General features: G+C 42.9%; 2 protein-coding genes across 3 annotated transcripts in view; one reads left to right on the top strand and one right to left on the bottom strand.

Moving 5' to 3' along the window:
* The window catches only part of LOC144791664 (zinc finger MYM-type protein 1-like), a 30,081-nt gene extending 8,630 nt beyond the window's left edge, over window positions 1-21,451 (top strand). Inside the window, exons 2-3 of the mRNA XM_078666397.1 lie at window positions 19,005-19,116; window positions 19,239-21,451. Of these exons, the coding sequence (XP_078522523.1) occupies window positions 19,262-21,373 (2,112 nt within the window). The 5' untranslated portion in view covers window positions 19,005-19,116; window positions 19,239-19,261 and the 3' untranslated portion in view covers window positions 21,374-21,451. The remainder of the gene's footprint in view (window positions 1-19,004; window positions 19,117-19,238) is intronic.
* Window positions 1-27,508, bottom strand: part of RASA2 (RAS p21 protein activator 2) — a 555,017-nt gene that overhangs the window by 146,017 nt on the left and 381,492 nt on the right. For both annotated transcript variants that reach the window (XM_078666395.1, XM_078666396.1), the window contains 2 exons: window positions 7,495-7,643; window positions 5,883-5,997 (listed from right to left, as the gene is read on the bottom strand). In XM_078666395.1, the coding sequence (XP_078522521.1) occupies window positions 5,883-5,997; window positions 7,495-7,643 (264 nt within the window). The remainder of the gene's footprint in view (window positions 1-5,882; window positions 5,998-7,494; window positions 7,644-27,508) is intronic.

Here is a 27,508-nt window from a genome sequence, read left to right as displayed (position 1 = left end):
TGACAGGTACAGCATGATCAGTACGGCCGCCCCCTCCCAATCTAGGGTTCCTTTGATATATTTTGATACCTCCACCAATGCGGTTTCTGTACTATAGCGGGCTCTAAAGCCAGATTGGCTAGAATATAGCAACTTATTAGCATCCAAGAAGTTTGACAGTTGTATATTCAGCTGCTTCTCCAATATTTTGGGGAAGACTGGCAGCAAGGAAATTGGCCTGTAATTGGCTGGGATAGCAGGTATTTACAATCCAGTTTACAGCTGGATTGATAGTCCGTGCAGCCCAAGCCAGCGATTTCGGGGAGCAAGGATCATTGGGAGAGTCAGATTTGATGGCTTTAAGAACCTTCAGCGTGCAGTACAACTGAACTACTCAGGTTTATCCTAGCCATTGTGATCTTCTTAGTAAACCATAGGATCTCAGCAACATCCTCACGTAGCCATCCTGTAACTAGGGTGGCTTGAATGCTAGAGATCTTGAACGTAAAAAATATTGCCATCATTTCACACAAGTCGATCAGGCTGCCTTGGTGTAAGTGCAGGCCACTGGGGACACAAAGCTTTTGACTCCACAGAAAATCTTGCGATCAGCTTCCTGTCTTTCCTATGTGTTCCCTCAAATAAGCTTGCTTCGCTTTGGTTATAGAACCAGAATATGCCCTTTGTGTAAGCTTAAAGGTCTCTTTGTCGGCTGAGTTATAATCCTTCCTCCATTTACGCTCCAGTATCTTACAGAGTTTTTCTCTATTATGAGGGCAGCTGAGTACCATGGACTAGAAGACATACCTTTATGTGCTCTGCTCCGGAAAACCAGGGCCAGATCTTATGCAGAGTTGATCAGCAACATTCAGATTGCCAGATAACTCTGGCATAATGCCTGCTGATCTCAATTGGTCAGGACGGAAACCCAACGCAACTAATCTGGGGCTACGGGTCATTATAGAGCCATGAGACTTTTTAGATGGACTTTACATCAAACCTGGCACTCTCGTGCGTAAAAACGAGGTAGCCCCACTCCACCTGGCCAAAGGCTTTTTCAGCGTCCACAAGATAGAGAAAATTTCATCCAAGCAGTGCTTACTCTGCCACCAAACTTGCCATTATAACTAGTTGACTTTTAAAAGGCATCCCGGGCACAAAACCGACTACTGAATAATGTATGACTGAGGATATCACTTTGCGTAAGTTGAGGCAAGAATTCTGGCCACCTTTTTGTCATTCCCCTCTTTCAGGATGAGTGATATAATAGTCAAAATTGAGAACGACCCCAGTGAACCAGAGGGTTTTCAGGTCTTTGAATGCAGCCTACAGCATGGGGGCAATGAGCAGTTTATTAATCTTATAAACTTCTTAGGGGAAGACGTCCTCTCCCAGAGATTTGGAAACTGGATATGGTCTTTGCGATCTCTTTAAGGTTGATCTAACCCACCATAAGAGCCCCATCTCACTTTCAGAATGAGGGCAGTGTAGGTGTGGCCAAAAAAGTCTCCTCAGTCACCACAGTATGTGAATGTTAGGAACTATAAAGCGTCTCTTAGGAGGTGGCAAAGGCTCTAGAGATTTACATGGGTTGAGTCATCAGGCCCACTGTTGGATCAGACAGCTCCGATTGCTATCTTTGTCTCCTGTTGGCTGGCATGGAATTCCTGATGTCTCCCGGTTTTCTCTGCACTCTCATAGAGCCTCTGCCTCAGCTATGTCAGGGTCTGCTCCGTTCGATCCCTGAAAATGGAGTTGTGTGTGTATTATTTTTACTTCTAGTAGATGCTGCAGTGAAGGAGTTAGTGTTCTGTTAAGTATGTGTAGTTAATGGTCTTAAAAGCCGCTTTAAACAGAGATTGGCTTTTCACTTTATTGCAGTTAAATCATGCATCTGCAGGCCCCCTCAGTTGCAGCCTAGTCTGCGGCACATAACTGCTGGGTTGTCAGACTGATTATTCTCCTCTTTCAAAATTCAGATACGCGATCTATGGGATCGTTTAGGCTCCGGTAGTCTTTATTTTGGCACAGAAAATGTGCCAGTTAAAGGGGGGAGATTTCACGTGTCCTAGCCCCAAGCACAGTTATCAAGGAAAAGTCAAACATTTTACTGATCCAGCTTTCAGCATCAGGGGACCCAGTAGCAGAAAGTAGTCAATTTGTGATTATGTGAAATGTACTGGCAAGTAGAGAGTGTAAGAGCTGTAGCGTGGTGCAGCAGGTGCCATATATCCAAAAGTTCCTCATATCCATTGAAGTCTGGTAACATGAATCTATCAGGGGCAAGTGACCTCATCCTGTTCAGGAGGGGGGCCCGAAGCAATGATCCAGTCTCCTCAACTAATAACCGTAATGTCAAAATCCGTACTTAACTTAGACTTGTATTAAAAGCACTGTTTGCTCATATTAGGGGAACTAATAGAGCTCGGAATAACCATTAAGGGTATAGTTTTGGTTTTGTGAAGACACGCTTACCCGCCAGCTCATTCACATCTTGATCAATTCACTGGGAAGGGACTTCCAAACAAGCAAAGTCACACCAATCTTTCAATAATTCTTCTGGGATTTTCTTGATCACCAGAATGGGAGACCATTTACACCACTCAACTCTCTCCTAAAATTCTCAGACTCAAGGCACCAGGCAGATATGTCTCCTAGGTGAGTGCAATGTCTACCTTCTTTGAATGTTAATACAGGACCTTTTTCCTTTTAACAAAATGAGTTCAACCTTCTTTGAACGTTAGCGATACAGGACTTAACAGAACTTTTTAGTTAAAAAAAGTCAAACCATTCACATCAGAAAAACAATGTTCATCGGTCTACAAGTAGAATGGATCCATGCCATTGTCGTGATGGAATCAGTACATGTAGAAATGAGCAAGAGTTCAAGTATAGATGCCAAAAGGACTTTGAAGTAGGAAGAGAATTAGTGGACAGGGGCTTAGCGAACAGTGTAGGAAGTGGCATGAAAAGAAACTCTGGGGTTGGAGGGGGACAGCAAATAAACTTAGACTCCATGCTCACACACACTGGGAAAGCAGAATTCACGGGGCTGAGCCCCGCGCGGAATCCGACGGGTGGCTGTGGGCTAAGAGCTCTAGCCCTCATTATATATCCTGGCATCCCCTGGGCCCAAAGATAGCAAGGAATAAAACATAACAGTAAGGTGGAAATTCTAATGTTCACCATCAATCCTAGATTTGAAACGGACAGCAAAATAAAGATGCAGGCATTAGTAAATGGTAGCCAGGACAGAAAAAAACACAAACAGAAAGACAGCATTCAACTCTTGAAGGGTATCACTCTTGCATCGGCACAAGTACCGGTGCAGAGGTGTTTAATACTCAGCATCACTTGGGCTTCTCAGATTTTCTGGAAGGTTTAACTGGGGAGGCAGGATTTGTTTTTGTCTCTTTACACCGCTTCAACAATCCTATGTAAGCCCTCACCATTGTTCCGACTCTGGCTTCTCCCACTCTACGAAAAAGTATCAGGGTGCAAGCTGTGAAGGCGAGGCAAGAGCACCCCGCTGTCACTTCACAGGGCAATCGTTACAACCCTTGGGCGTATCTATGTATGATGAGTTCAGTGAGTCCAAAAAGTCCTCCAGTTTGTCAGGTTCAGAGTACTCGCTGGTCCTTCCTTCAAAAGTCACAATCATCACAGTGGGTTTCAACAGTCCACATTTGATACACAACTTTCCAAAGCAGGGTTTCAGTACCAAGAATTACTTCCTTCAGAATGGGACCACAACATGAACCCAATGGCTATCCACATGACGATTGGGTGAGGTTTGTGGGATTTCAAGATTTAATTTGGATTGTTTTTGGCACTTTGCTTGGCCTCACTGTTTCTTAAACATTACTTTTTCTAAAAAAATATATATATTTTTTTTCTATTCTCTAGAGAATCCCTTTGGGATGAAACTTGGCACTCACCACAGGCTTCATTTATAAATAAGGAATATTGACTGCTGCATCTTATGGTGAGCAGCGCTTCCTTGTCTAGGATTTGTATACCACTTCTGGGACAGGGAATGTACACAATCTAATTTATTTAAGGGCACTACACGTAATCCGTATGGGACGCCCTTTCTAGAACTTTGTACTCCGAATAAACTGCTTAGTTCTTCCATGACTTAGATTCAAGCAGTCCCAGATAGGTAAGAGCGCTTTTCACTAGCGCTTTTCTTTTTCCTTTCTAATCATTAAGTAATATTTGTCTCACCCTGAATAATTTCCTATGCAGGTCAGTGAATACTCCTTTCCAATTGACCATTAACAGGTCATTCTCTATCCAGTTAAACCTCAGTTCTGCTCTCCTGTGATATTCACTCATAGTATACACCACACACAGTTGGACTCAGAATGTTTCTTTATTACACAGGCTAACACATAGTCCTGAGGAAGACCCGCTGTGATGATTTTACAGTAACACATACTTACAGTATCAATGCATCTACGGTATTAATATTAAGGATCCATACCCTCAGCCAACAAGCCTGAGGAACATGCTATTAAGGCAATGGGCTTTGAGTTGAGCTGACTAGATTGAAAAAACAGACAATCTTCCAGAACACTCTTCCTTTGCACTATAACGGTCAAGTGTGGCTTTTGGTTGTTAGATCTATTTATTCACGATGTGTCATGTTGTGACACCTTGTCACACAATCTCCGGTTTATGTATTTATTTCTGTATAACAGTCATATACAAGACTACAATTCTCAATCTTGTGTATAACTAGGATATATGACTAAGACTATACTAAGTAATCAAAGACACGTGTGCTGTGTTCAATCAATAATAGATCTTTCATGTCAATTGACACAAGCCCAGACTTGTATATGTTGTGTTGACCCTCTGTTGGTCAATATGTAGGTGTAAGACATGAGCACCATAATAAATGTCCTGGGTACAATGTCATTAGCAGCAGAGAGATGGGGAGGAGGGGTGTGTCCCTGCAACAATGCACTACACAAGAGGGGTTGGTACACTAGATCTCCTCGCTCAATACAGTATACAGTACCATGGATAGTTCAACACACAGTAGAGCTTGGCCTCCAGAGGCGCTAGGCACAAAAGAAAAATAAGAGGGAGACCAACATAGGAGTCACCAGGTTTCTCTTCCACTGATTTTTCCTTTAAAGAAGGTACAGACATTGCTTTTTGCTGGTTTGTGTTTCTTCAATTGTCATTTGGGTGCCAACTGGAGCATGGTCAGGCTCACAGATGAGGAATTATTCACAGTGCTCCCTTAGAGGACATAGTTAATACTGGAGGAACAAAAAGTCAGGCTGCAGGGCTTACTGAGGTTCTATTTACCCCACTTATACAAACACATATGTCACCATTCTGTTCTCCAACTGAGGAGCTTAGCTAATCTGAACCTCTTTGTTCCTGTGTACGTCTACTTGTTTCAATGTTCTAACACGGAAACCCAAAACTTTAACAATGGGAAAGAATAATGGGAGTACCTGTAAACATTTCAAGAAAAATTACAACTATGAAAAAACAAAAGAACAGACAGAACAGCACAGTGTTCAATTGCAGCCTCGAAGATAATTCACTACTGAACATTCACTTAATGAACACTGTGGATGTCTAGCCAGATGGCTAATGTTGGTAGGCGGTGGCAGGAGAGCCTGGAAAGGCTTAAGGGTTAGGGTCATACAATGATGGGTTAGGGTCATACAATACTGAGGGTAGGGTGCATGCGATGTAAGTCTAGATTTTAAGTACTATTGACCACCTGAAGTGTGATATTTGAAAATACGAGGACCTACACAAACAAGCAAAATGTATCATAATGGGACACTTCATTTTTTATTCGTCGAACCAAGACAGAGTGATAGTTCTGTACAACATTTATACTCACTGAGGCCATACGTGGAAATGTAGCTTACCTCATCAATAACATTCTTTAAAGTTATTTTTAGATAGTGCTTTCCAGCAATTTTCATTGTTTCATCTAGGCATCGTGTAGTCAAAGAATTTCCTCTAAATATTGTGTTTGCTTCCCTAAAGCGAAAAGAAACAGTGGTACTAACATCATTTACATTATATTGTTTAGATCATAGTACTATTTTTATCTTCAGTGCTATCAAGTTCCAATTTTTTTTTAATACCACAGAGTCTTATAAATAATCGGACGCAGGTACTTGTTTAATAACATTGCACTTAACTTTAGAAGGTAGGTATGTCTAAGTAAAAGTAGACTCATATGACCATTGTCACCAATTGTTGCACTAAAAGATACTGAAGTGTATGAAGAATTGCTATGATGCTCTAGTTTTCTGTGTTGAGATGATCAGTCACCTTTTGGGCGGTCACATCTCCTGGGAGGTTTATATTCCCTAGAAAGATACTTTTTAAGAGGACAATGCAGAGGATGCTGATGAAACCTGTGATGTCTTTAATGTGAATATTGCTGATGCCAAGAGATCTTTATATCATGTGAAAAATAACTGTGCAAGCCATGAAGAGTCTAAGGCAGGCAAGAGGATCAAGATTGGTTTCAGGAGCAGGCATAGTCATGAGGGCTTCTAGATGTTGGGAAAGCCTTCTCTGGGTTTAAGAACCTTGTCTATGTGTTGGCTGTTAAAATCCAGAGGGGCAGAATGTTGAGGATGTGAGGGGGTGAAAGTGCACTAAGCTTCTTTAATGAAGAGTTTAACAAGATTGTGAGTGTTGACAGTACTTGCAACTTCAAAGTGGTGTGGGTCTTGCACTGCTGGGTTCTGATGTAGGTCAGTGGTTTACCGTGCTCCTGAGAATCGCCTCCCTCTCGGCGATTGAATGTTTTTTTTTCCAAATTGAATGTTTTTTTAAATCAATACTATTTGGAAGATTATCTTTGGAAAAAATATTCTTCTTTCTTGAACTTGGCTGTAGTCACAGTAATCAACAACCTATGCCCAGAGAGACACTCTACATGAGTAGAGTACTTGCAAGTTCCTCAGCATGCCATATTCCTGAGAGTTAAAGACCAGTAGATTTTCTTTTCAAAACAACTTTTTGGAGGAACCATAACATACATTAGCATTATGGTTCTTCATATGTCCCTTTGATCTCTTTTTTCTCAATTGGCTTCTTTCTTCTATTGAACACTTATGCATAGATTTACACATTTGTGATAATCCCACTGTCTTGACAAAGCACTGTGAAACAGGGGTCAGTTCCTTTGGCAAATAAATTAAACATTGTGGGCCTGATTCGCATAGAATCTGCCATGACTTACTGTTATACTACCCTTGACTTACTCCTGCACTTCTGCAGTAAGTTTTACTCCTGCTCTACTCCTGCAGTTCTGGGGGAAGTCAAAAGCACTATAAGAGTAAGTCACACCTACTCACAGCAAGATCTTTGTGTACTGTGCAATTATTTTTATTTGAAATATAATCCATTCGCCATGTGTTTCCAATTAATTTGTGCTACTAGGCATGCACGAACCTTAATTACTTTCTGCATACTATTACGTCCAGCCCCACATACCCTGTCATTTGATTAGACACTTACTGGGTATCCTTCAGGTCTAGCTCTGCAATCGCAGTCACAAAAGGAAGAAGTTTTTGATAATGTAGCAGCAGTCGTACCAATGGCAAAACGGCATCATATTTATCTCGACAGACTTCCCCTAATATGAAGGCAGCAGAGGCAGAAATGGGCTGGAGGAAGAAAGAAAAATCTAATGTGCATTTAGATAACAGAAAACATTTTTAAAACAACATGGATTGTGGATAATGGACACTTAGGAAACAAATGTATAACGGTATAGTTCAGATTTATAAATGACATTCATTTTGCATTTGGACATGTGTGCATTCCGATAGATGCTATAAAATATCAAAAAAAATAGTGACAGAGACTGACTTCTGTGCTTAGAGTGTTTCATTTACTTTATCAGAGTTCACAGATAATACATAGTAAGACGGCAATTGTTTAAGGAGCCTCTAAAACATTTCAAAATGAAAACTTGCATTACCGTTTGATCTGATGACGTCTTAATAAAATTTGTAAAAAGAAAAAAAAACATTAACTTGCTGTCCTGCTACAGGTCCCACCTGCTTCGGCTACTTCTCCCAATGGAATTAAAAATAAGCATTGGCAAAACCAACAGGTCTCACTCACCTATGCAAGCTACTGGTTTTGTCAATGTATTCTAATCATGTTAGAGTGCAGCACAGCTGCTGATCAAAATGGTTAAAAATTTGCAAAATAGGCTACATGACGTGATCAGCGATGGTTCAGTCTTTATACTTTTTTCTTGGTTCAAGCAACAATGACAACAGTGAGCTCTAGACAAGTACACACTGAAAAATACCCCCTGCCATAATTTGAGATCAACACTTCACCCACTAAACAACACTTGCGTTGCACACACTTTGCACATATGTCACAAGCTCACAACACAAGTCTGCATACCTTGACTTACAATCAGCCATGATATGCAATGCTAAAGTGCACTCTAAACACCATCAGCGAGAATCCAAATCCCCTTAATAAACTTTGTACGTCTTCGTCCCATTGTGCCTCCATCAGCAGCCACATATCAGCTCACCACTGGCCGCTCGGACATGCTCCCAATCACTCTATACAACCTTGGAAATTCTAGACTCACCCTTAACCACACACTGTACCTCAGTGCTCACCAAATCCCGCTGCATTCTGCATCTCAGCTATGCTCACCAAAACCTGCTGCATTCTGCACCTCAGCTATGCTCACTAAATCCCGCTGCATTCTGCAAATCAGCTATGCTCACCAAATCTCGTTGCATTTTGCACACCTTAGCTACGCTCACCAAATACCGCTGCATTCTGCACCCCAGGTATGCTCACCAAATCCTGCTGCAATATGCAACTCAGCTATGCTCACCAAATCCCGCTGCATTCTGCACCCCAGGTATGCTCACCAAATCCCGCTGCTTCTCTGCACCTCAGCTATGGTCACCAAATCAGGTTGCTTACTGCACACCTCAGCTATGCTCACCAAATCCCCCTGCATTCTGCACCTCAGCTATGCTCACCAAATCCCGCTGCTTTCTGCACCTCCGCTATGCTCACCAAATCCCGCTGCTTTCTGCACACCCTCCGCCAGACTCTGTAAACCATTTGTCGAGCTTCAAACAGTATGAATCGTGCTCTGCAAATCATCAACCCCATTTCAATATCACATAAAGGCACTCGGGACCTAGAATTAGGGGCTGCATTCACTTAGCCAAAATCTGCGGATTGGATGATTTGTCTCACCCACCTGTCCGCGGTGATGGTGTTCCAGACAGGTAGGAACTGTAGCAATCTTCCCCCCGACAGGAGTATAATGGTCCGGGGGGAGTGATGGGAGGTCACTGTTTGGAGGTGGAGGCAGTGTGAGTATTGGTAGTTTTGTCTCTACCTTTGCTCTTATTGCTCCTGTAGCCTCCTCTGTAACAACCTCTGGTACAGGAGTTCTGTGTGGGACTCTTATCGGAGGTGGAGGAGTTATCAGTGGTAAAGCCTCTAGAGGCACCCCTATAGGAGGAGCGACAAAAATAACTTCTGGGAGCTTGCGATTGCAAAGCTCCCATTGATTTTGGAAGTATCTGTGTCTTTTTTCATCTTCTCTAAAGATAAATCTACAGTAGGCCCAAATAAATGTTCCTGGTCAAAGGGTTGGTTCAGTATGGTAGTTTGAGCCCCGAAATTCATAGCTAGGCATGTGTGTGCAAAAGAACACTGGTATTAATAGCTCATGTCCATGAGCAAATCTTCTTTTATAGGGTCTGGGTAAATTCACATTGTGGTATTCTGCAGCTCTGTGTATAAGCTGAGTGAAACCTATAGTGTCCTCTGGAGGGGATGGTCTAGATGGGTAGATATCTTGTGGTGTGTCAGGAACATCTGGTGTGCCATAATTGTACCATGAGTCATTTAGGATACAAGGATGACTAGGTTCCCCTAAAGGTTCATCATTCCCTTCCTCCCCAGAGAGGTCCTCATCATCCTGACGTGGAGGAGATTGTGAGGGTACTGGAGATGGGATGGGAGAGATGTGGTGTGGCGGAGGAAGTCGAGAAGGAATCCTTAAAGGAGAAGTGGCAATGACCCTTTTCTTTAAAGGGAGTAGAGCTGGTGCAGGTTTGTCCATTTTCCTTTTGTTGGAAGGATTAACTATAAGGTGACCTGTCTTTGGGTCTATTTCAAGTGTTTTTTGTGTTGGATCAGGTCGAAAAAGATCCTCTTCTGGAGTGTGTTGCTTCGGTGTTGATTTTTTTCGGGTCAGTGTTTGTGTGGCACTTTTGGAGTTGTTTTTATGCTCCTTAGGTTTGGAATCCGGAGTTTTCTTGGGTTCCGAAGGTTTCATTTGGGTCTTTGGAACCGGTTGTTTGTTTGGTCCCGATGATTTTTTCGGATCTGAAGGTTCTGTGCCAGGTCTTCGGAACATGTTGTTTCCTTGGTTCCGACGATTTTTTCGGATCCAAAGGTTCAGTGTCAGTGGATTTCGGTGCAGAGTGCGCTGTTGTGGAACCAGGCTTCGTTGCGGACGAAGACAGTGGTTTGTCTTTGGGTTTGTCTTTTGTTGTCGGTGCCGGAGATGGGGTTTTGGTACAGACGGTAGGCTGGCTCAATCCAGAGTGGCCTGAAGGCTTATGTGTGGACTTCTTTGCGGGCCCGAAGGCAGAGCGCGGGAAGTTTTGTCCCGGTGTGCACCCATACCCGAAGGTGAAGGTGTTACTGAAGCCTTTTTATGGATAGGTGGGGTGGAATGGGTCGACCTCAGTACTTACGACCTGCTGCCCTGGAGTAATGTCTTCGATATCGGAGTCGTCAATGCTGCCCTCTTCGATGTGCTCCTGCACATTGATGCCTTCTTCGAAGATATCGTCCGGATTCGATGTTGATGATCAAGCCAGGCTTCTTCAAGCCCGACGATCCCGTATTGTCTTCTTTGAGAGGAGAGATGCACAAGCTGGACAGTCTTTGGCCTTGTGGTCTGGTGAAAGGCAGAGGTTATACACCTCATGAAGATCGGTGTGTGGAAACTTGGATCCACATTGAGGACACTTTTTAAAAGGAGTCCTTTCCATGAGCCAAAGGGCCTGATTGCGCAGAAAGGCCCGAAGGCCTGTGTCGACGACCGGAACTGAAGAATTCAAGTTTGTAGAGATGTGCGTTGAATACAATACCGAAGAAAGGGTAAAGGATTGCGCCTCGAAAGGTAGAACGATAACTATACCATTCTGGAGCGCGCCGAACACATCCGAGCCCGATGGCGGAAAAACACAATCGGAAGATGGAGTCGATGCCCATGCGCACTATTGTCCAAAGGAGGAGTCACCTATCTCGTGACTTCCGAAGACTTGTTCCAAGACAATAACAAACTGAAAACATCAGGGCTCAACACCAGATGGCGATCTATGAATAGTGTGTGATCTGCAGCTCATATGCCTCGAACATACACATTCCAATAAAATTATATCAAGATTTTAAAAAGCAAATGTTAACTGTAAATATCAGTGAACTTTTTCATCTTAACTACTGCTGAACAGTTATTCTTGACTAATGCAAAAATCTACTAAGTAAAGCAGAAGCCATCACCACCAGCAACCCGGTTTATCTGGAAGCTCACCAATTATAGTGATTCTCGGCACAGATGCAGCTTGAACATCATCAGACTGCAGAATAAAAATGGTAAATAAAAAGAAAAAATAACTTGAGCAGGCCTTTTCCTTCTACGTGCCAGGATCTGGACCAACATCTCTTATCTATCAAAACAGACTAAAAGCTGCTCCAATTTAAGAAAAAGCATTGAAATAGCCAATAGGTCTCGCCTTGGGGATCTTATAAGTGTCTAACCAGAGCTATTTGCTTTGCCCATGTCTGTAAGTATGTTGTAGAGTACTGTGGCTGCTGTGAAACATGTTGAAAAGTTAAAATAAAAAAGTTAGCCAAGAAGACATTATGTACTTGCATTTGCTTGAGTTAGCGGTATTGGAGTTGTAAATGACAATGTGTTTTACCAGTGTGTTATGAAGTGTATGTATGTGGTGTGTAGTTGAAGTATGTGTGTTGGATTTGAATTGTTAGCTGTGGAATTGTGTGGTGTGGAGTGGAGTGGATCTGTGTGGTGGAATTATGTGACGTGGTATTTTGTGTTGTGGAGTGGTATGTTGTGGAGTTTCATTGTGTGTTGTGCTGTCGAATTTTGTGGCATGATGTGTAATTTTGTGGTGTGGATTGGATGTATGTGGTGTCTTGTGTAGTTGTGTTGAATTGAATTATTTTGTTTAGTGCAGAATTTTGTGGTGTGGATTGCAAATGTATGGAGTTGAATTGTGTGGCGTGGAACTATGTGGATAATCAAGACTAACTTGTTAAAAGCAGGATACCACAGAAGCAACAACGTTCAACAATCACGCAAGATGATCTAAGCCACCCAGCAAGTAGAAGAGCATGCGCACATGATAGCATAAATACAACGCTGAAGCTGAAATTAAGTAGGAGAGGGGAGGAGTTCTTGGGCAGGGCTTGAGTGAGCAGTACAAACAATAGGTGGTAGTGTAGCAATGGTAAAAAAAAAATGTAAGAGACTCATTTGGTAATAGCTGGGCCACTTTTTTTTTTGCTTCCCCAAGCTGTCATGCTAGAAAATCTAATAAGGAGGCAACACGTTAAGCGACAACATGGGAGATGGGGAATAAGACCCCCTTGCCCACAACTGACACCATTAGATTTAAGCTAGGCGCTCAAAAAAAGAACATACCGAAAATGAGTCAGAAGAGGTCTATGTTGCAAGGGCTGGACCCTCTACAAAATACTGCACTGCTGATACTTTAGATAAAGGGCCGGTGTCTCTTTAAGAAAGGCTATGTGCATGCACGTTTTAACTTTGTGGGCAAAAAGCAGCTATTTAAATCTTTTATCAAAAACAAAGTAAAAGAAATGAATGTGCAAGTAAGATTGGTTAACAACACTGTCTCATTATGAGAGCCTACGGTATATAGACTCCATGTTCTTTCTAAAATGCCACAAACCAAAAATTGGAATACAGTTAGGTCAACAAACGCATATACTGAGTCTAATTTACAAGGTAGAGGTAGTATCTGAACTTTAACAAACTGACTAGTTGATGCCCCATCACAAAAACCTAAAGGGACCACTAGAGTTTCTTAATAATATAATACAAAAGAGGAACACTGGCTGGGTATACAAGGTGCACTCTACTCCTTGTTCCTAAATTATCTGTAAATAAAATGTTCAGTTCAACATATAGTTCATCTGGTGCTTTAGGAGGAGAGGAACCCAGTCATCCCTCCCAATAAGGACAGAGTCCACATCTTATGAAGCAATTTTCTCCAAGCACACAGAGAGTAGACCGAGGTCGCTTTTTCAGATGTTCTTTATTCTGATATCTTTGTTGCTGCCCATATGCCAACACGTGTTTCGTTTACAACCGTTTAGTCACAGCAGACTTCATCAGGGCACATATATTGGGTCTCTGGGCACACGTGGCCCAAATTTGGCGCCGAATTTGGACCACGCATTCTCAGCGGAGCGACTCTTTGCTTTACAGACACACAAAATAAACAAAACACACTATCTGGATACAAGGTATTAGACTCCAGATATAATATTCTACACCCAATACTACCAAGTTTACTTGGATTAGATATTATTGACCCTAGTCTACTATCTGTGTGCTTGGAGAAAATTGCTTAATCAGAGCTTCTTGTTACCATCCACAAACTGGACTGGCCTTTATGGACGGCCCATCAAAGCAATGGCAAACCATAAAAACAATCAGTAACCAACAGATGAAAAAGGGCTAACCTACAGCCCACTGGCTCTCTGTACTGCTCATCATTGTATGTTTTGTTAGTTGTTTGAATTTGATTTTGAAAGATTTAAAGCCGTCTGTAGCCGGACCTAATGACATAAAAACTAAATTTAAAGGAAACTGTTGTATGGATTGCGAACAAGCACAGCGTCCACAAACCTTGCCTGCACCCAGGCCTGAGTCAACCACCTTACATCGCCACACAGGCCCTGGGCCAAGCAGAGTCTCTTACACTCCCTGGCTTCTTGGGAGAGACACGTCTGAATTCACAAGAGCTAACCCCACGCTGATGTTTACAACTGTAAACCGAACGTGTTTAAAATGTAACAGCGACAGACTTGAAATGTTTTCCAGTAAGCGTCCCATCGAGGGTAATAAACTGTAGATATTCGCAATTACAACAAAATACCTCTCAACGAAGTAAACGGACATGCAGCAGGCAGGACACGGCCTAGTCCACTTCATAAACTGAGACACACAGCTCTGACCACACTCTAGGGCGCTGGTCGCAGGGTGTCCCTTACTACGCTGGAAGGACGGGGGAGGGAGGGTAAAGAAGACATGGAAGTGGCATCGACAGCTCTCTGGGCAGCCGGGGGTGCCCCTCGAGTAGCGGTGAGAGAAGGGGAACAAGAATGAGGGAACGGCGAATGAGGGAAGTCATTTATATAAAAATCTACAGTTGCTGAGGAGTTGGGATTACATCTCAGTGCAGTACCCTGACACCCATTGAGTAGGCATGTCAAGGACTTACCAGTGATTGAGACTGCTTTATTTCATTAGGAACACTTTTTAAATAACTGTGCGAGTTCGCCTGTGTTTCTTGCTTCAGTGTGAGCTGGTATGTGCCTCCCCACTATGTCTGCTCCCAAGTCAGATACCACCCCCGTGGCTAAGGCAATTTATTCCCGTTGCACAGACCTGCCTTTTAGCTACAAGCAATCTGTCCAGTGGCGTTTTTTCCATTTGGGCGGTGGGGCGTTGCCCCACTAATAATTATCGGGCAGTTTATTCGAGCGGCGCGTTAATAAAAGTTTTATAAATTAACACGCCGCTCAAATAAATTGCCCGATAATTAAGCCCTGCTGGCGGCCGTGGTGTCAAGCTTCACTCATGTGTGTCAATATGCAATGTCTGACACTGGGTGGCGCTGGAGTGCCGGCACAGTGCGCACTGCGCATGTAGCGTTAGCCTGACTGCCTTTCTGCTTTTGCAAACTCAATGGATTTTTAAAAGCAAGCACCTGCAGAGTACGGGGTTTGCAGTATGCAACATACCCCAGTGCTTGAGCAATGAGCGGCGTTTTTTTCGTGCTCATTCCAATCCTGATGCTGCTCTCTTAGAGAGCAGTTCTCCTCTAAAGAGAGCAGCGTCAGGATTGGCTACTACTGTAGTGTCCTGTAAGAGTTACAGTAGTACTACGACTGTTCTGTTCCTTGACGACTTGTTTTTTACAGTCTAGTGTCTCACCGCGGGGGTGGGAGCATGTAACGTGGCGGGCAAGCAATGCCCAATCACTGTAGTGGCTTAGTGTTTAGCCATTCAGTGATTGGGCATTTCTTAGTTGCTGGGCATATCGGGCCGGCCCACGGCCAGTCCCCCTTCCTCCAGTCCTCGTGGCGTGGTAGTCGACTCGTGACTCGTGCGCATGAGGGACTGACAGAGACTCACTGTCTGGTCTGAGGCCTAGTCGTCGTCGAGTCTGTCATCATCACCCACCTGCACACTTGAATTATCGTCGCCTTGCCTCTATGATGTGATCTCTTGGGTTCTGCAGGTGAGTCGAGTCTGCAGAATTCCTCAAGTCACTCCAGCACAGGGTTCTGATTGATTCATATACGGGCCAGGCCAGCGCAGCGCTGGGGTATATGAATCAATCAGCAGCGCAGTTTTACATGAGTCGTATAAGGCTAACCGCTAAGCCAATCCGGCATGCTAGAAGAAATGACCAGGACCAAGCTGAAAAGTGTCTTGCGCACCTTCGAAAGAAATCAAGTGTTGAATTGAACCAGATATATATCCCACAGCTGCACCCCAGATCAGGCAAACCATCCGCTGGGGTCTGACCCAAACTTGCCGGGCTGCTCACTTTTCAACTTGTTCTTTTCTTTTTTTTTTATTATTTGCGGTGATAAAAGCTCTCTGTGGTATTTTTCGCAGAAGAGAAACTATAAACTGAAAAGACAGTTTGTGACGTGACACTCCCACGTGCCAAGGGTGTGAGAAGTGTGGGGGTGAATGTATGGGGGGGCTTGTAAAGCATCTGTGTCCGGCAAATGGTTCTATTATCACTTCTCCTGGGGGGCCTCTTGGGGAGATCTGAGGTCTGGGGGCCGCTGGCAGGGGTGAAGAGGGCCCCACCGGGCCGAGGGCCCCCACCCCCCACGGGGGGCCGCCGTCTCTCCTGCAAGGAGATGTCACCGAATACGGCATCATCAAAGGGGAGATAAGGAGACAGAGGGGGAGAGGGGTGTGGAGGGCGCGGGGCAGATAGAGAGAGGGAGGAAAGATGGACAAGAGAGGTGCTGCAGAGGGCCGGGGGCGGATAGAGAGAGGGAGGAAAGATGGACAAGAGAGGTGCTGCAGAGGGCCGGGGGCGGATAGAGAGAGGGAGGAAAGAAAGACAAGAGAAGTGTGGAAGCCGAATACTGAATTACTGTGGGAATCTCTAATTCTACTTTCATTTTCCCACTTAATATCTTAATTTCAACCGCTGGGGATGTCATCAGCTAGGGGAAATGTGACCGATCCTCTTGCAACTTTATAGACCTCCTAATTCCCAAAGTGACTCGGAAAAGGATGGTAGTTGCATTGGGGCACTGCTTTCGAGTAGCCTTAATCACACTAAAAGTATTGTTTTTGGAGAATTGCTGCAAGGTGTTGTTTTTGCTTCGTGTTTTCGCTGGCACACATAGTGGTTATAACTTATATCACACTCTCTAACCGACACTGTGCATCTGTGCGAGAAATTAATCACCACATTGTGCATTAAAAAATTCAGAGATTGCCTTAGACAATGGCTGCTGAAACAATGGCGGAGGGCGGGCCGGAGATGCCTCGAGGGTAGAATAGAAAATTCACGTACTTTTGCTAATTATGTGCGGTCAAAAATAACAAAATAATTGTAGAGCAAGGGAGATATGTCAGAACGTTTAGCTTTTCACTCAGCTTAGGTATGTTGATGTTCTATGTATGGCATTGAGACTCGCACTTTGACCCGCTTGCGCATCTTAGTTTAAATAAATGACGGGTTGTTAAGCATGTATTGTATTGCATAATAAAACTTCATCGCACAGTATAGTTTTACTGTATCCATCTTTCTCTTTAAAAAAGCTTGCTGTTTTCAGAGTTCTGGCTGCGTATTTACTTAAAAAGTTACGATTGGACTAGCGCGATGCAGCGCGATTTATAGCTGCGTAGGTGGGCTTTTACAATAATAAGTAAACACAATCCATCTTTTAAGTGTGTAGCGCGCGCCCGTGCAAAGCTTTAGCAAATGTAGTTAATGGTGCTTTTTGTTCATTCAGATAATGTGGTGGGTTACTATTATTCGAAGCTGAAATTTCAATGTTGTTTAATGAACCGTGCATACAATAAAAAAATGCGTAATAGATTGCAAAGAATATTTCAATTGGTTTGGTGCTGAAACAATGCGTGAAGTAAATTGGACGCCTGTACGTGTGCAGCTTTGTGGATGCGCCTGTAGTTTGTCGCTGGCTGGCAGAGGCGCAGAGCCGTCTGAGCTGCTAATGTGCAGCAGTAGAAGAGGCTCAATTAGTTGTAGCTGTCTGAGCAGCCTGTTTGCTTGTCTGTCGTCTGCGGATGACCCCCAATTAGTGGAAACTGGTTTTCCAATGTCCTTTTAAAAATGCTTGTGGATCCAGGTGGTCGGCCATGGCATTAGCTTCCTAGACTCTGGCCTTAACATTCCTACCGGATAAACATTCTAATGTGTTTTTCATGTTTGCATGCCTTGAGAAGTGGAGCAACCTCCGGGTCTAGCCAGCGCTATATAAAACCTTTCAAATAAATAAATAAAATAAATAAATGGTGTGCTTAAATAGTAATCACATGTATAAAAAGACCCCCTCATGGCATGCTTAACCTCACGGCCCCACCTTAAAGCCTATAAAATGATCAGTTAAGTCCATCATAGTTTGGTACCCACTGCTGATCAGATCAGCAGTGGGTCCCAAACTAAGACCTGTGCACTCCAAAAACTGCAAAATACTCGCCAAACGCCGTTCCCTTAAAAAGTCCACAGTTACATTTCACGGCAATATTTAGTCATCTCCCCCGTGTTTAGGAATGTGTAGACTACCAACCCTAGCACTGCCCCATAGGTATACCCGGGTTATTACAACATAGCAAAGAGCGCGCGCCCCTTGCATTTCATAACTGTGACATGTTCATCTCCAGACTACAGAGCTTATGCCAGCTTGCCCACGTCAACCTTCTAGAAGTCCACATGGCTACAAAAGCAATGCTAAGGCAGGCTTAACCACTTTTTTTTTTTTTTTTTTTTGCAGAGTTTTTTTTTATATAGCGCGAACTAGACCAGAACCGAATCAGGTATCAGAGCGCTTTACATTTTTGTTTTCCAGTTACGTTACATGAGGACACACTTTCATTTTAGGCACGGGGAGATTAAGTGATTTGCCCAGAATCACAGGAGGTTTTGGCGTCGTTACCGAGACTCGAACCCAGATCCCCAGGTCCGAGGTCGAGCGCCCTAGCCGTTAGGCCAACTCCTCTCCTCTCACTTTCCAGGAGTGTGATCTGAGTCCCTTAATAATTCAGATGATCGTCGTCTGCATGTAGACCACACATAGGAACCAAAAGTGTGCCCCCTAGACTGTACTGGTCAATGGAAGGAATTGCATTAGCCCACTTAGTAAAATTCACGTGTATTGTTATAAGAAGGTGAAACCTGATGTATAACCCAAATGTAATGTGCAGTGTACAGGGTCAAGTCTTTGAGGATCACTTAAGCCAAGGGTCTCCAACTTTTTCTGTAATATGAGGCACTTATGATCAAAGAAATGCATCGTGATGTGATCACTAAGGGGTGCTTCAGCACATTCTGCAAGGGGGGGCTCAATTTGCGTTACACCACTGTACATGCCTGCCCATATTTTACAGTTTGAATGCTTTTGTTAAAAGTCTGTGTGTTTGGTTGACACAACTACATTTTGTTGTATTTGCTTTTCAGCATTTGGTAAAGCCTCAGGCTGCCGAACTAATTTTTGGGCAAATCAAGCAAAGAAGAAGAGACGCCAACCTCCTTTTCCGCTACAACATAGCCAACAACCCCAGTGTTTAAGGTAAGGAAACTGCTGCTATATTTTACATTCTAGTAGTCAAGGGCTATGTAAGTTGTGTACATGGTGGGTGGCGTCTAAATACATGCACCAAACCTCATACGTTGTACTTTGATTATTGACAGGTAACACTAACATTGGTAACACCATGAATACAGTAGAGCATCTACTTGCAAAGCCGTTCCTTGGACTGAAACGTGAAGACAAACTAATTGTAAAACAATTAGGACCTCACCGGCCAGACCTAAACCTACAACAAAGTTCCCTAGACAGAGGGAAGCATTACACACGTTCTTTCACAAACACCTGGTACACAAAAGTTGATTGGCTTACAGGATGTCCTTCAACAAATACTCTGTTCTGCTTCCCCTGCCTGCTGTTTGGTGGTGAAACTCCTTGGACCAAAAAAGGAGTTAAAGACTTGAAGCATTTGTCAGATAAAGTAAAGAAGCATGCACACACGAAAACACATATGGAAAATCTGACAAGACTGGGAATGTTGGGAGATAAACCGATTGAAGCCCACATAAGCGAGGCCTACCAAACAAATATACGGAAGCACAATGAAGCAGTTGATAGGAATAGACACGTGCTCTCAAAAATCATTGACTGCATTCGTTTCTGTGGTGATTTTGAACTGGCTTTACGAGGGCATGATGAATCTGAAGGCTCTGCAAATCCTGGTATATTCTTAGGGCTTGTGGACTTAATAGCAAGCATAGACCATGTATTCGAAGCACATCTATCAAGTGCTACAGTCTTCAAGGGCACCTCGAAAATCATCCAAAATGAACTGCTTGAGTGCATGCTGGAGATTGTAAAAAGCACTATCGTACAACAGCTGAAAAACACAGACTTTGTGGCTATTCAGGCTGATGACACCACTGATGTGGCCACGAATACACAGTCAGTATTGATCTTTCGGTACCTTGACAGTGACAACAAAGTTGTGGAACGCTTCTATGGATTCGCCCATTTAAAAGACGCTTGTGCAGAAAGCATTTCTTCAGTTATTCTACAGGAACTAAACCTTATTTTTCCAGAGCAGCCTCAAAAACAAAAACTGATTGCACAAAGCTACGATGGTGCTGCAGTAATGAGTGGAACCTCCGGTGGAGTACAAAAAAAAATTAAAGATGTGTACCCTAATGCCCATTACGTGCACTGTTATGCCCACCAACTAAATCTGATTATGCAACAATCAGTAACAAAGATCTCTGAGGCAAAGATATTCTTCTTGGATGTAGGAGGAATGGCAGCATTCTTCTCACGCTCCCCCAAAAGAACGGAGGTACTTCATACCATTGTTAACAGAAGGATTCCAAAGGGAGGCCCAACTCGTTGGAATTTTCACATCCGTACAATCCGCCTAATATTTCAATATAGGGTTGATCTTGAGAAATGTTTTGACACTATAGAAGCCAATCAAGAGTTTGACTACAAAAGCCGGATTGAGGCCCGTGGCTTTGCTAGAACACTGCAAGACAGGGAATTTCAGTTTTTGCTGTTTTTGTTTTTTGATATAATGCTAAAAGTTGAAACACTGTATGACACGTTACAAAAACGTGAAATAGATACTATCCAAGTGGAAACAGCTATCAACGACTTTGTCACAAGCATAACGAAAGTCAGAGAAGAGGTTGACAATTTAGACAGCAAACTGCCAAATGATTCTACTTTCTCTAACCGTAGAAAAGACATCAGCAGTCTAGTCCGAATTTCCAAAGAGATATGTGACACTATAATTATGCAGGCAAAGGAACGCTTTTCTTTTAAAAAGCATTTGGTGAGTGCCACATTACTAAAAAGTGATCTGTTTGCTAAATATGATATTTCCTTCCCTGAGCAAGCACTGAATACCGCTGTGGATGCTTACCCTATGCTCAACAAAGAGGATCTGAAAACAGAATTAACTGTACTGTATGGAATGCATGTATACCGGCAGGCCACTAATGCAATTTCTTTGCTTGCTTTAATTCTGAACCTTAACATGCAAAACACACTAACAGAAACAGTGACTTTATTAAAAATACTCATCACCACACCGATGACAACAGCAGAGGCGGAACGTTCCTTTTCCGCTTTGAATAGAATTAAAACATTCCTGAGAAATACCATGATTCAGGAAAGGCTGAATGCCTTAGCAATGCTTTCCATAGAGAGTGAGTTAGTTAAAAGAATACCAGACTTCAATGTTCAAGTCATTGAGAAGTTTGCTTCCATGAAAAACAGACGTTCTGATTTTCATTACAAAAAGTGAACACTCTATTTAAATGCTGCTACTTTGCGTCCTGTTTATTTGTTTGTTATTAAAATACATCTGTGAGGTACTCAGCAATGCATTGTGTTTCAAAGTCTGTTATGAAGCTCTGTGGTTATTATGAAGATGAATAAGCAGCTACCTATGTTATATGACACCACTTTATTAATGTAATAACTACACTTTCACAATGGCTTTATTAACCTTCCTGCTTTCACAAATTTGCATGAAAATGCACCATTTGTCCACTCTTTTTTCAAAATTTTCTCGGGGGGAGTTCCCCCCGAACCCTCCTTAAGGGGTTCGGGCTCGCTCGCTGCGCTCGCTACGGTGCAGTACAATTTTCGTTTTACGCCTCACCACTTTCAAATCTCACCAGCCGCCACTGAATCTGTCTTCAAATATCAATGCTAATCCAGTCAGCCAGAAGATACGTTACTGCCAGCAAAATATCCGTCCGTTTATTGCTAATGTTTCACATCATCTAACTGGAAACAATGGCAATTAATGTGTACAGGATCGCAAACTGGGTGGGAGCATTTGAAAGAAAGAAATAAGTGGCACAGGTTACGCCTCCCATGCCTACTGCATGCTGCCCATGCAGCCAAAACCGGATGAAATAAAATGTGTTGAAAAACATAGCGCAGCCGTGTTAAAGGTGTGTTCACGGCACAGGACCACTTCACTGGAAAAAAAAAGTCAACAAACGATAAATAGGTCAAATTGTAAGGCGACATGTAAGAGGGGCAGTCACCACAAAGTGAAAAAAATATACCCAAAGGTGGGACAAAGATCAACATTCTACCAATAAAAATAAAGGACTACAGAAAAGCACACAAAGGAACAAATAGAAAGTGGGGGCGTGGTCTAAACAACCCTAGTAGATACAGCATGCCTCGCACAGAAGCGCATGCACGCTGCGCTCGACCTAAAGAATTGAAAAAGCACCTCTTTAAAAAACACTACATGACAATGCATTAATAGTTCACAAACTAGCGTCCTCTCCTATCAGGAATTGATTTTATACTGGTCTTTGACCCTGTACAGCACTCCGCTGCCTTTTGGCTAGGCTTGCGCTTCAGAAATATAACATACGTACATCAACTTGTGTTCTGCATGAGTAACTATGCATCAGGGGAGGGAAAGGATAAGAGGTGTGTAACAGAGGTGGCATTAAAGGAAACACTTATGCACACTATGAGGGTGGAACTTTGTTGGTATTCACAAACTTTTAGAGTGCTGTGGTCCTCTCCTGCAAGTATATGGAAAATGACTCCTGCAGAAGGTAGAAGTAAGGGTGCCACCAAGCTGGGAAATGAAAGGAACAACCCAGTATTTACTGTGGCTGTAAGGGAAGAGATTCCTGCGGAAAAATGTACATATTAATACTTATGATGTACCTGCTAGGCCCTGGTGGAATTTAAATTATGTTGGTATAATTCAAGTAATGTAGGAATTTCGCTTTACGCTCGTCACGTGAAACTCCAAGACATTATGCCACTAAGCCAAGTTGCGTAATTAAGCTGCAGTTCGCAAAAAATTATAGCACAGATCAATCAACACGGACAACCACATCGAGAGTGGCAGTTGTTTGTGGCTATTGAGTTGTTTGAACTATTGATGCAAAGACGGATTTCGCTCTAATATATACTGCTAAATGACAGATTTGCATTTCACCTAATTAAATACAATTCTCTTTTTTAATGTACTTACGAAAAATAAAAATACACATATTTCTCACACTCCTATAACTACCAATACTGGTTGTGCGACAAGTGGAATAAGCACATAAATTAGTATTCACAAGCAGGAATACTACTAGAAACATACAACTACTGTACATGTCCAGGAATAGAAACAAAGTGTGACAACCACTCCAAACGTAGGAGAAAACGTACGAGGAACAGACTTAAATATTTGTGAACTCTTCAATAGCTTTGTCTCCGGAAGATCTGAATAAGCCATGACGGCGAAATAAACGTAACATTCACATAACATTGTCTCAATTAAAAGTCACTGTCGGTACATCCTATATATTGGATAAGGCAGCAACAGGTTTACAGGTGAAAATCGTCTAGAGTTTACTATTATTGATTTATTTTTAAGGCAATAGAGCACTGTACAACAGAAGCATTAGATGTAATGCATGATTGATCAGTAAAATAGCCAAATACATTCCTAAATAGAAAGTCGAGAGAGATGATTATATACAATGAAGCCCTGAAGCAGTTTTCAGATTTTATCTCAAGAAAATAAAACTAAAATGAAGTTTTACATTTTGGTACGAAACTAAATTTTCTAGTTTATTTTCTTAACCAAAGAGATTGCAGTCACAGATTGTCACAGATTTTCCCGATTTTGAATAGCTCTCTGGGCTCAGAAAGCACACATTTCTCTGCTAATTAAACGTTTTGCTTTAATAAAAGAGCCTCAGATACTAAGTAGGCTCTTAGTGTCCAGGGCATCTGCACACAATATACAGTACTCTCGGGTGAATTCTCTCACCAAGGTGTGACCAGTAGCTGCTAACTTTACAGCCTAGAGACAACAACCATTGGCATAGCCAATAGGTCTCGCAATTGGGTCCTTATAAGTGTTTAGCCATGCAACACTTGATGTTGTTGCACCAAGGATATTGTGCTGGATAACTAAACACTTATAAGTATTTAGTTATGCATCAGGTCCCAAAGGCGAGAACTATTGTCTATGCCAATGCTTGTTTCTCCTATGGAGGGTGGTGAGGCAGCACAGACAATTGGACGGTGATGGGTGGTAGGGAAGAAGTAGGAGGGTCAACAGAAGGATGGGGGTGGAAGGGAAGAAGTAACACGGACAAGGGGGGGTGGTGGAAGGGTAAGAAGCGTCACTAACAAGCAGGGGCTGGAGGGGAGGAAGAAATCAAGACCATTGGGGAGTGGAAGAGGAAGAAGCGACATGGACAAGGTGGGATGGGTAGGGCAGGGGAAGAAGAAATCAAGACCATTGGGGGAGAAAGTGGAAGAAGCGACAGGTACAGGGGTACCACGTCCTCTGTTACTTCACTTAACTACTGTAGTGTAGAGCTCATATTCCTGCACAACGTACCCAAGTGAAAATATAAATTACACATTCTCTGCTTACTTTCTAAAGCTGCAATGTGCACATTGTGTTCTTGAGTCCGTTATAAAAGTAAAACTAATGTACATATCATATCACTCCCCTTACCTTCCACTAGTAAAACTGTGATGTACACACCTTATACCTGCTTACTCGACAATAGTGACATTTTTTTTCGTACATGTTACACCAGCTTTCTTGCCAGGACTTCTGCTTGCTCTATAAAAGTACAATTGTAATGTGGACATCTCCTGCTCTCTTTCCACAAGTAAACCTGTAATGTACACATCATTCCCAGCTGAGCTTCCTTACAAAAATAAACTGTGTAATGCACACATACTGTCATTGCTTTTATAAATAAATAAAAATTGCTTCCTATATGAAAGTAAATAGGTCATAATATATACATACTCAGCTTGCCTGTGAAGTAAATTGCTTTCATGGAACAACTGCTAACTATCTCTGCTTTGTAAAACATAAAAAAACACCTCCCCCATTTTTTAGTCGACCCTCTCCAAAAACCGGGACATGACCTACATTTCTCGAAATCTGCCCTGACAGCTGGTGAAAAACAGGGACCGTCCAGGCAAATCCAGGACGCCTGGTCACCCTAGCCGGGGTAGAGGCAAGGAACAATGAGAAATTGGGTACAGGCAACATCCATAATAGGGCGCGCTCGTGAGTGCCAACCCATCCTGAATAATAGACTGCAAGGTGCCAGCTGCAGCTGCCCAGGCTACCCGCCAGCCCCAGGAGAGGGGCCTGTCTCAGCAGCCTGCAGGAAGAGTGATTCACCGTGGCTGGCACAACGGGGCCTGTGTGCGGCAGCAGCGACGGGCAGAGGGTCCTGCCTGTTTTGGTACAGACGTATTGCTTTGAAAAAATCAAGTGTACAAGGGCTTGAACCAGAGCTCAGCGACCGCTGCTCTATTTTAGGAAGAGTCTTGCGCTGTCAAATAGACGCAGGCAGCACGAGGCGCGTCTGTGATCGCTAAGCTGGTTTGTGAGATGTTTATCGCGAGCAAATGTAACACCTTGATGGTTACCCTGAAATAACAAGCATTGTTACCCTGAAATAACAAGCCTTGGCGGCGCGTCACTGAGAACATCAAAGCGGCCGCGAAAGTGATTGCGTTCAAGAGCGGCGAGCAATGCGCTTAATGAGCATGAGAGGAAAGCCATATGGCGCCTCTGCTGGTAAGCGCGCGCCGGCGCACATGCACGCAAGCTGTAGGCCGGTCATGGTAGCATTTTTTTAAGCCCTTACTAAACGTCTCGCCAGACCTGTGCATACGATGGGTCAGGCGAGACCTAAGAACTACGAGCTGGCAGTCCTGAGGTACCAAATGCGTTGGGCATTTACTATTGGTTGGTCGGCAGAAACCAGCTACCTTTCCTGCCTTGGGGGAGTCCTCTACTTCTATGCCCTGTTCTGACTTTAATTTTTAATTTTTTAATTTTACTCTTCCATATTCATGACCAGCAGCTGCTCCCGTCACTCTGAGACGACATAACACGTCCTTATTCTACAGCAAGACTTATCAACCAGAAGAGTCACATTTCCTCTCCAATCACCAAAGGCCAAGCCATAGTGGAAGGTTTTTAAACAGCAGCCATGCTGGTTCCTTGAGTATTTAGCCTACAGGTACCTTTCTCAGTCAGAATTCCTTAAATCATTATTTTTTTATTTTTATTTTTTTATTTATTTATTTTTTGCATTATTACGGGTTCACAAATGCCTCATATCCATGGAGTTGCCTGGGAAAAACAATACCCCCTTTGCCTGAGCTGGTTGTAAAATTGGCATGTGATAATCAACTACTCCCAAAAATCAATGGATTTCACAGACTATCTCTAGATATTCCTATATCCAACATGTTAAACCTACTCCCCGTGAACTAAATTCAACAAGCAAATCATTCCATCAAAGACTTGCCATTAAAAGCCATCACACCAGCAATCATGACCTATCCCTAAACAAATTTCCACATGTACCACAATTAATCAAACTCCATCCTGAAGGCCAACATGTATATACGTTGGCCTTCAGACTGCAAGCGGCTGGACGGATACCCATCTCTTATGTTCAGCCTTGATACATACCTTACCTTGAAGTCTACCCTTGCTACTAACCAAGCTGCTATTCTTTTGACTAGGTCGTAGAAAAACATTCTCATTGGAAACTCATATGTGCTGCTCTGAAAAGCATCAAGAAAGCGCTCATCCACCGCTTCACAAAACTGTGCAAAATACGTGACTGAAAGAACCTGAATATTACGTCAAAGCTAGATCTCTGTGGCTGCTTCTTAACCAACAAAGCAGAAAAGGTTTATAATCAAGAAATGCAAAAAGAGAAAAGCAGGAATAAGTCTTTTTACTTTGAGATAGAATAACATCTGCCAAACATCAGGTGTACAACTTCACTAAAGCAGTTCAGAAAGGAACTAAGTTTCAAGCTGATCAAGCACCACCTCAACAACCATCCATAATGACCATGCCAGGTGCACCAAGGACAGACCTGGCATCTAGAATCCTCCCCTCCCCACTGTCTTACATAACAATGACTCATTAACTCACCTTCCACACAAGGTTCCTACTGAACTGGTACCACAATGCAAATCCCTAGTCAAGTTTCCAAAACATCAACTGCTATTCCAACTGTTTCAGTGATACTGAGATTTGACAGTTTTGTCTTTTCGCACTCGCTAGAGGAAATCTGTGGCTAGTGCTCAAAATAAGTTTTTTTTAAAGTTTATAATTTTTGATTGATGATGTGAGCATTCCGAAATAACAGTTAAGAATAGAATTCACTGTTATGGTACCGAGAGATTTAAGGAATAGGGGGTGGGAGGTATTTAGATGACTGTATGAATTTTCATAGCAGGTAAGAAAGTTGAATGAGTCAAACAACCACTACAATTTGTGCGTAACATGAGATGATCAATCCAAATGTAAACATAATTAACTGACCTTTCATGCTTCAGAGGCCCATAAGTTAATACAACGGATATGCATAATCGTGCATGTTAGATAAAACTG

Source organism: Lissotriton helveticus, chromosome 11 (assembly GCF_964261635.1).
Source record: "Lissotriton helveticus chromosome 11, aLisHel1.1, whole genome shotgun sequence".
Taxonomy (NCBI): domain Eukaryota; kingdom Metazoa; phylum Chordata; class Amphibia; order Caudata; family Salamandridae; genus Lissotriton; species Lissotriton helveticus.
The sequence above is the reverse complement of the archived record's forward strand: the minus strand, read 5'-3'. Positions and strand labels throughout refer to the sequence as shown.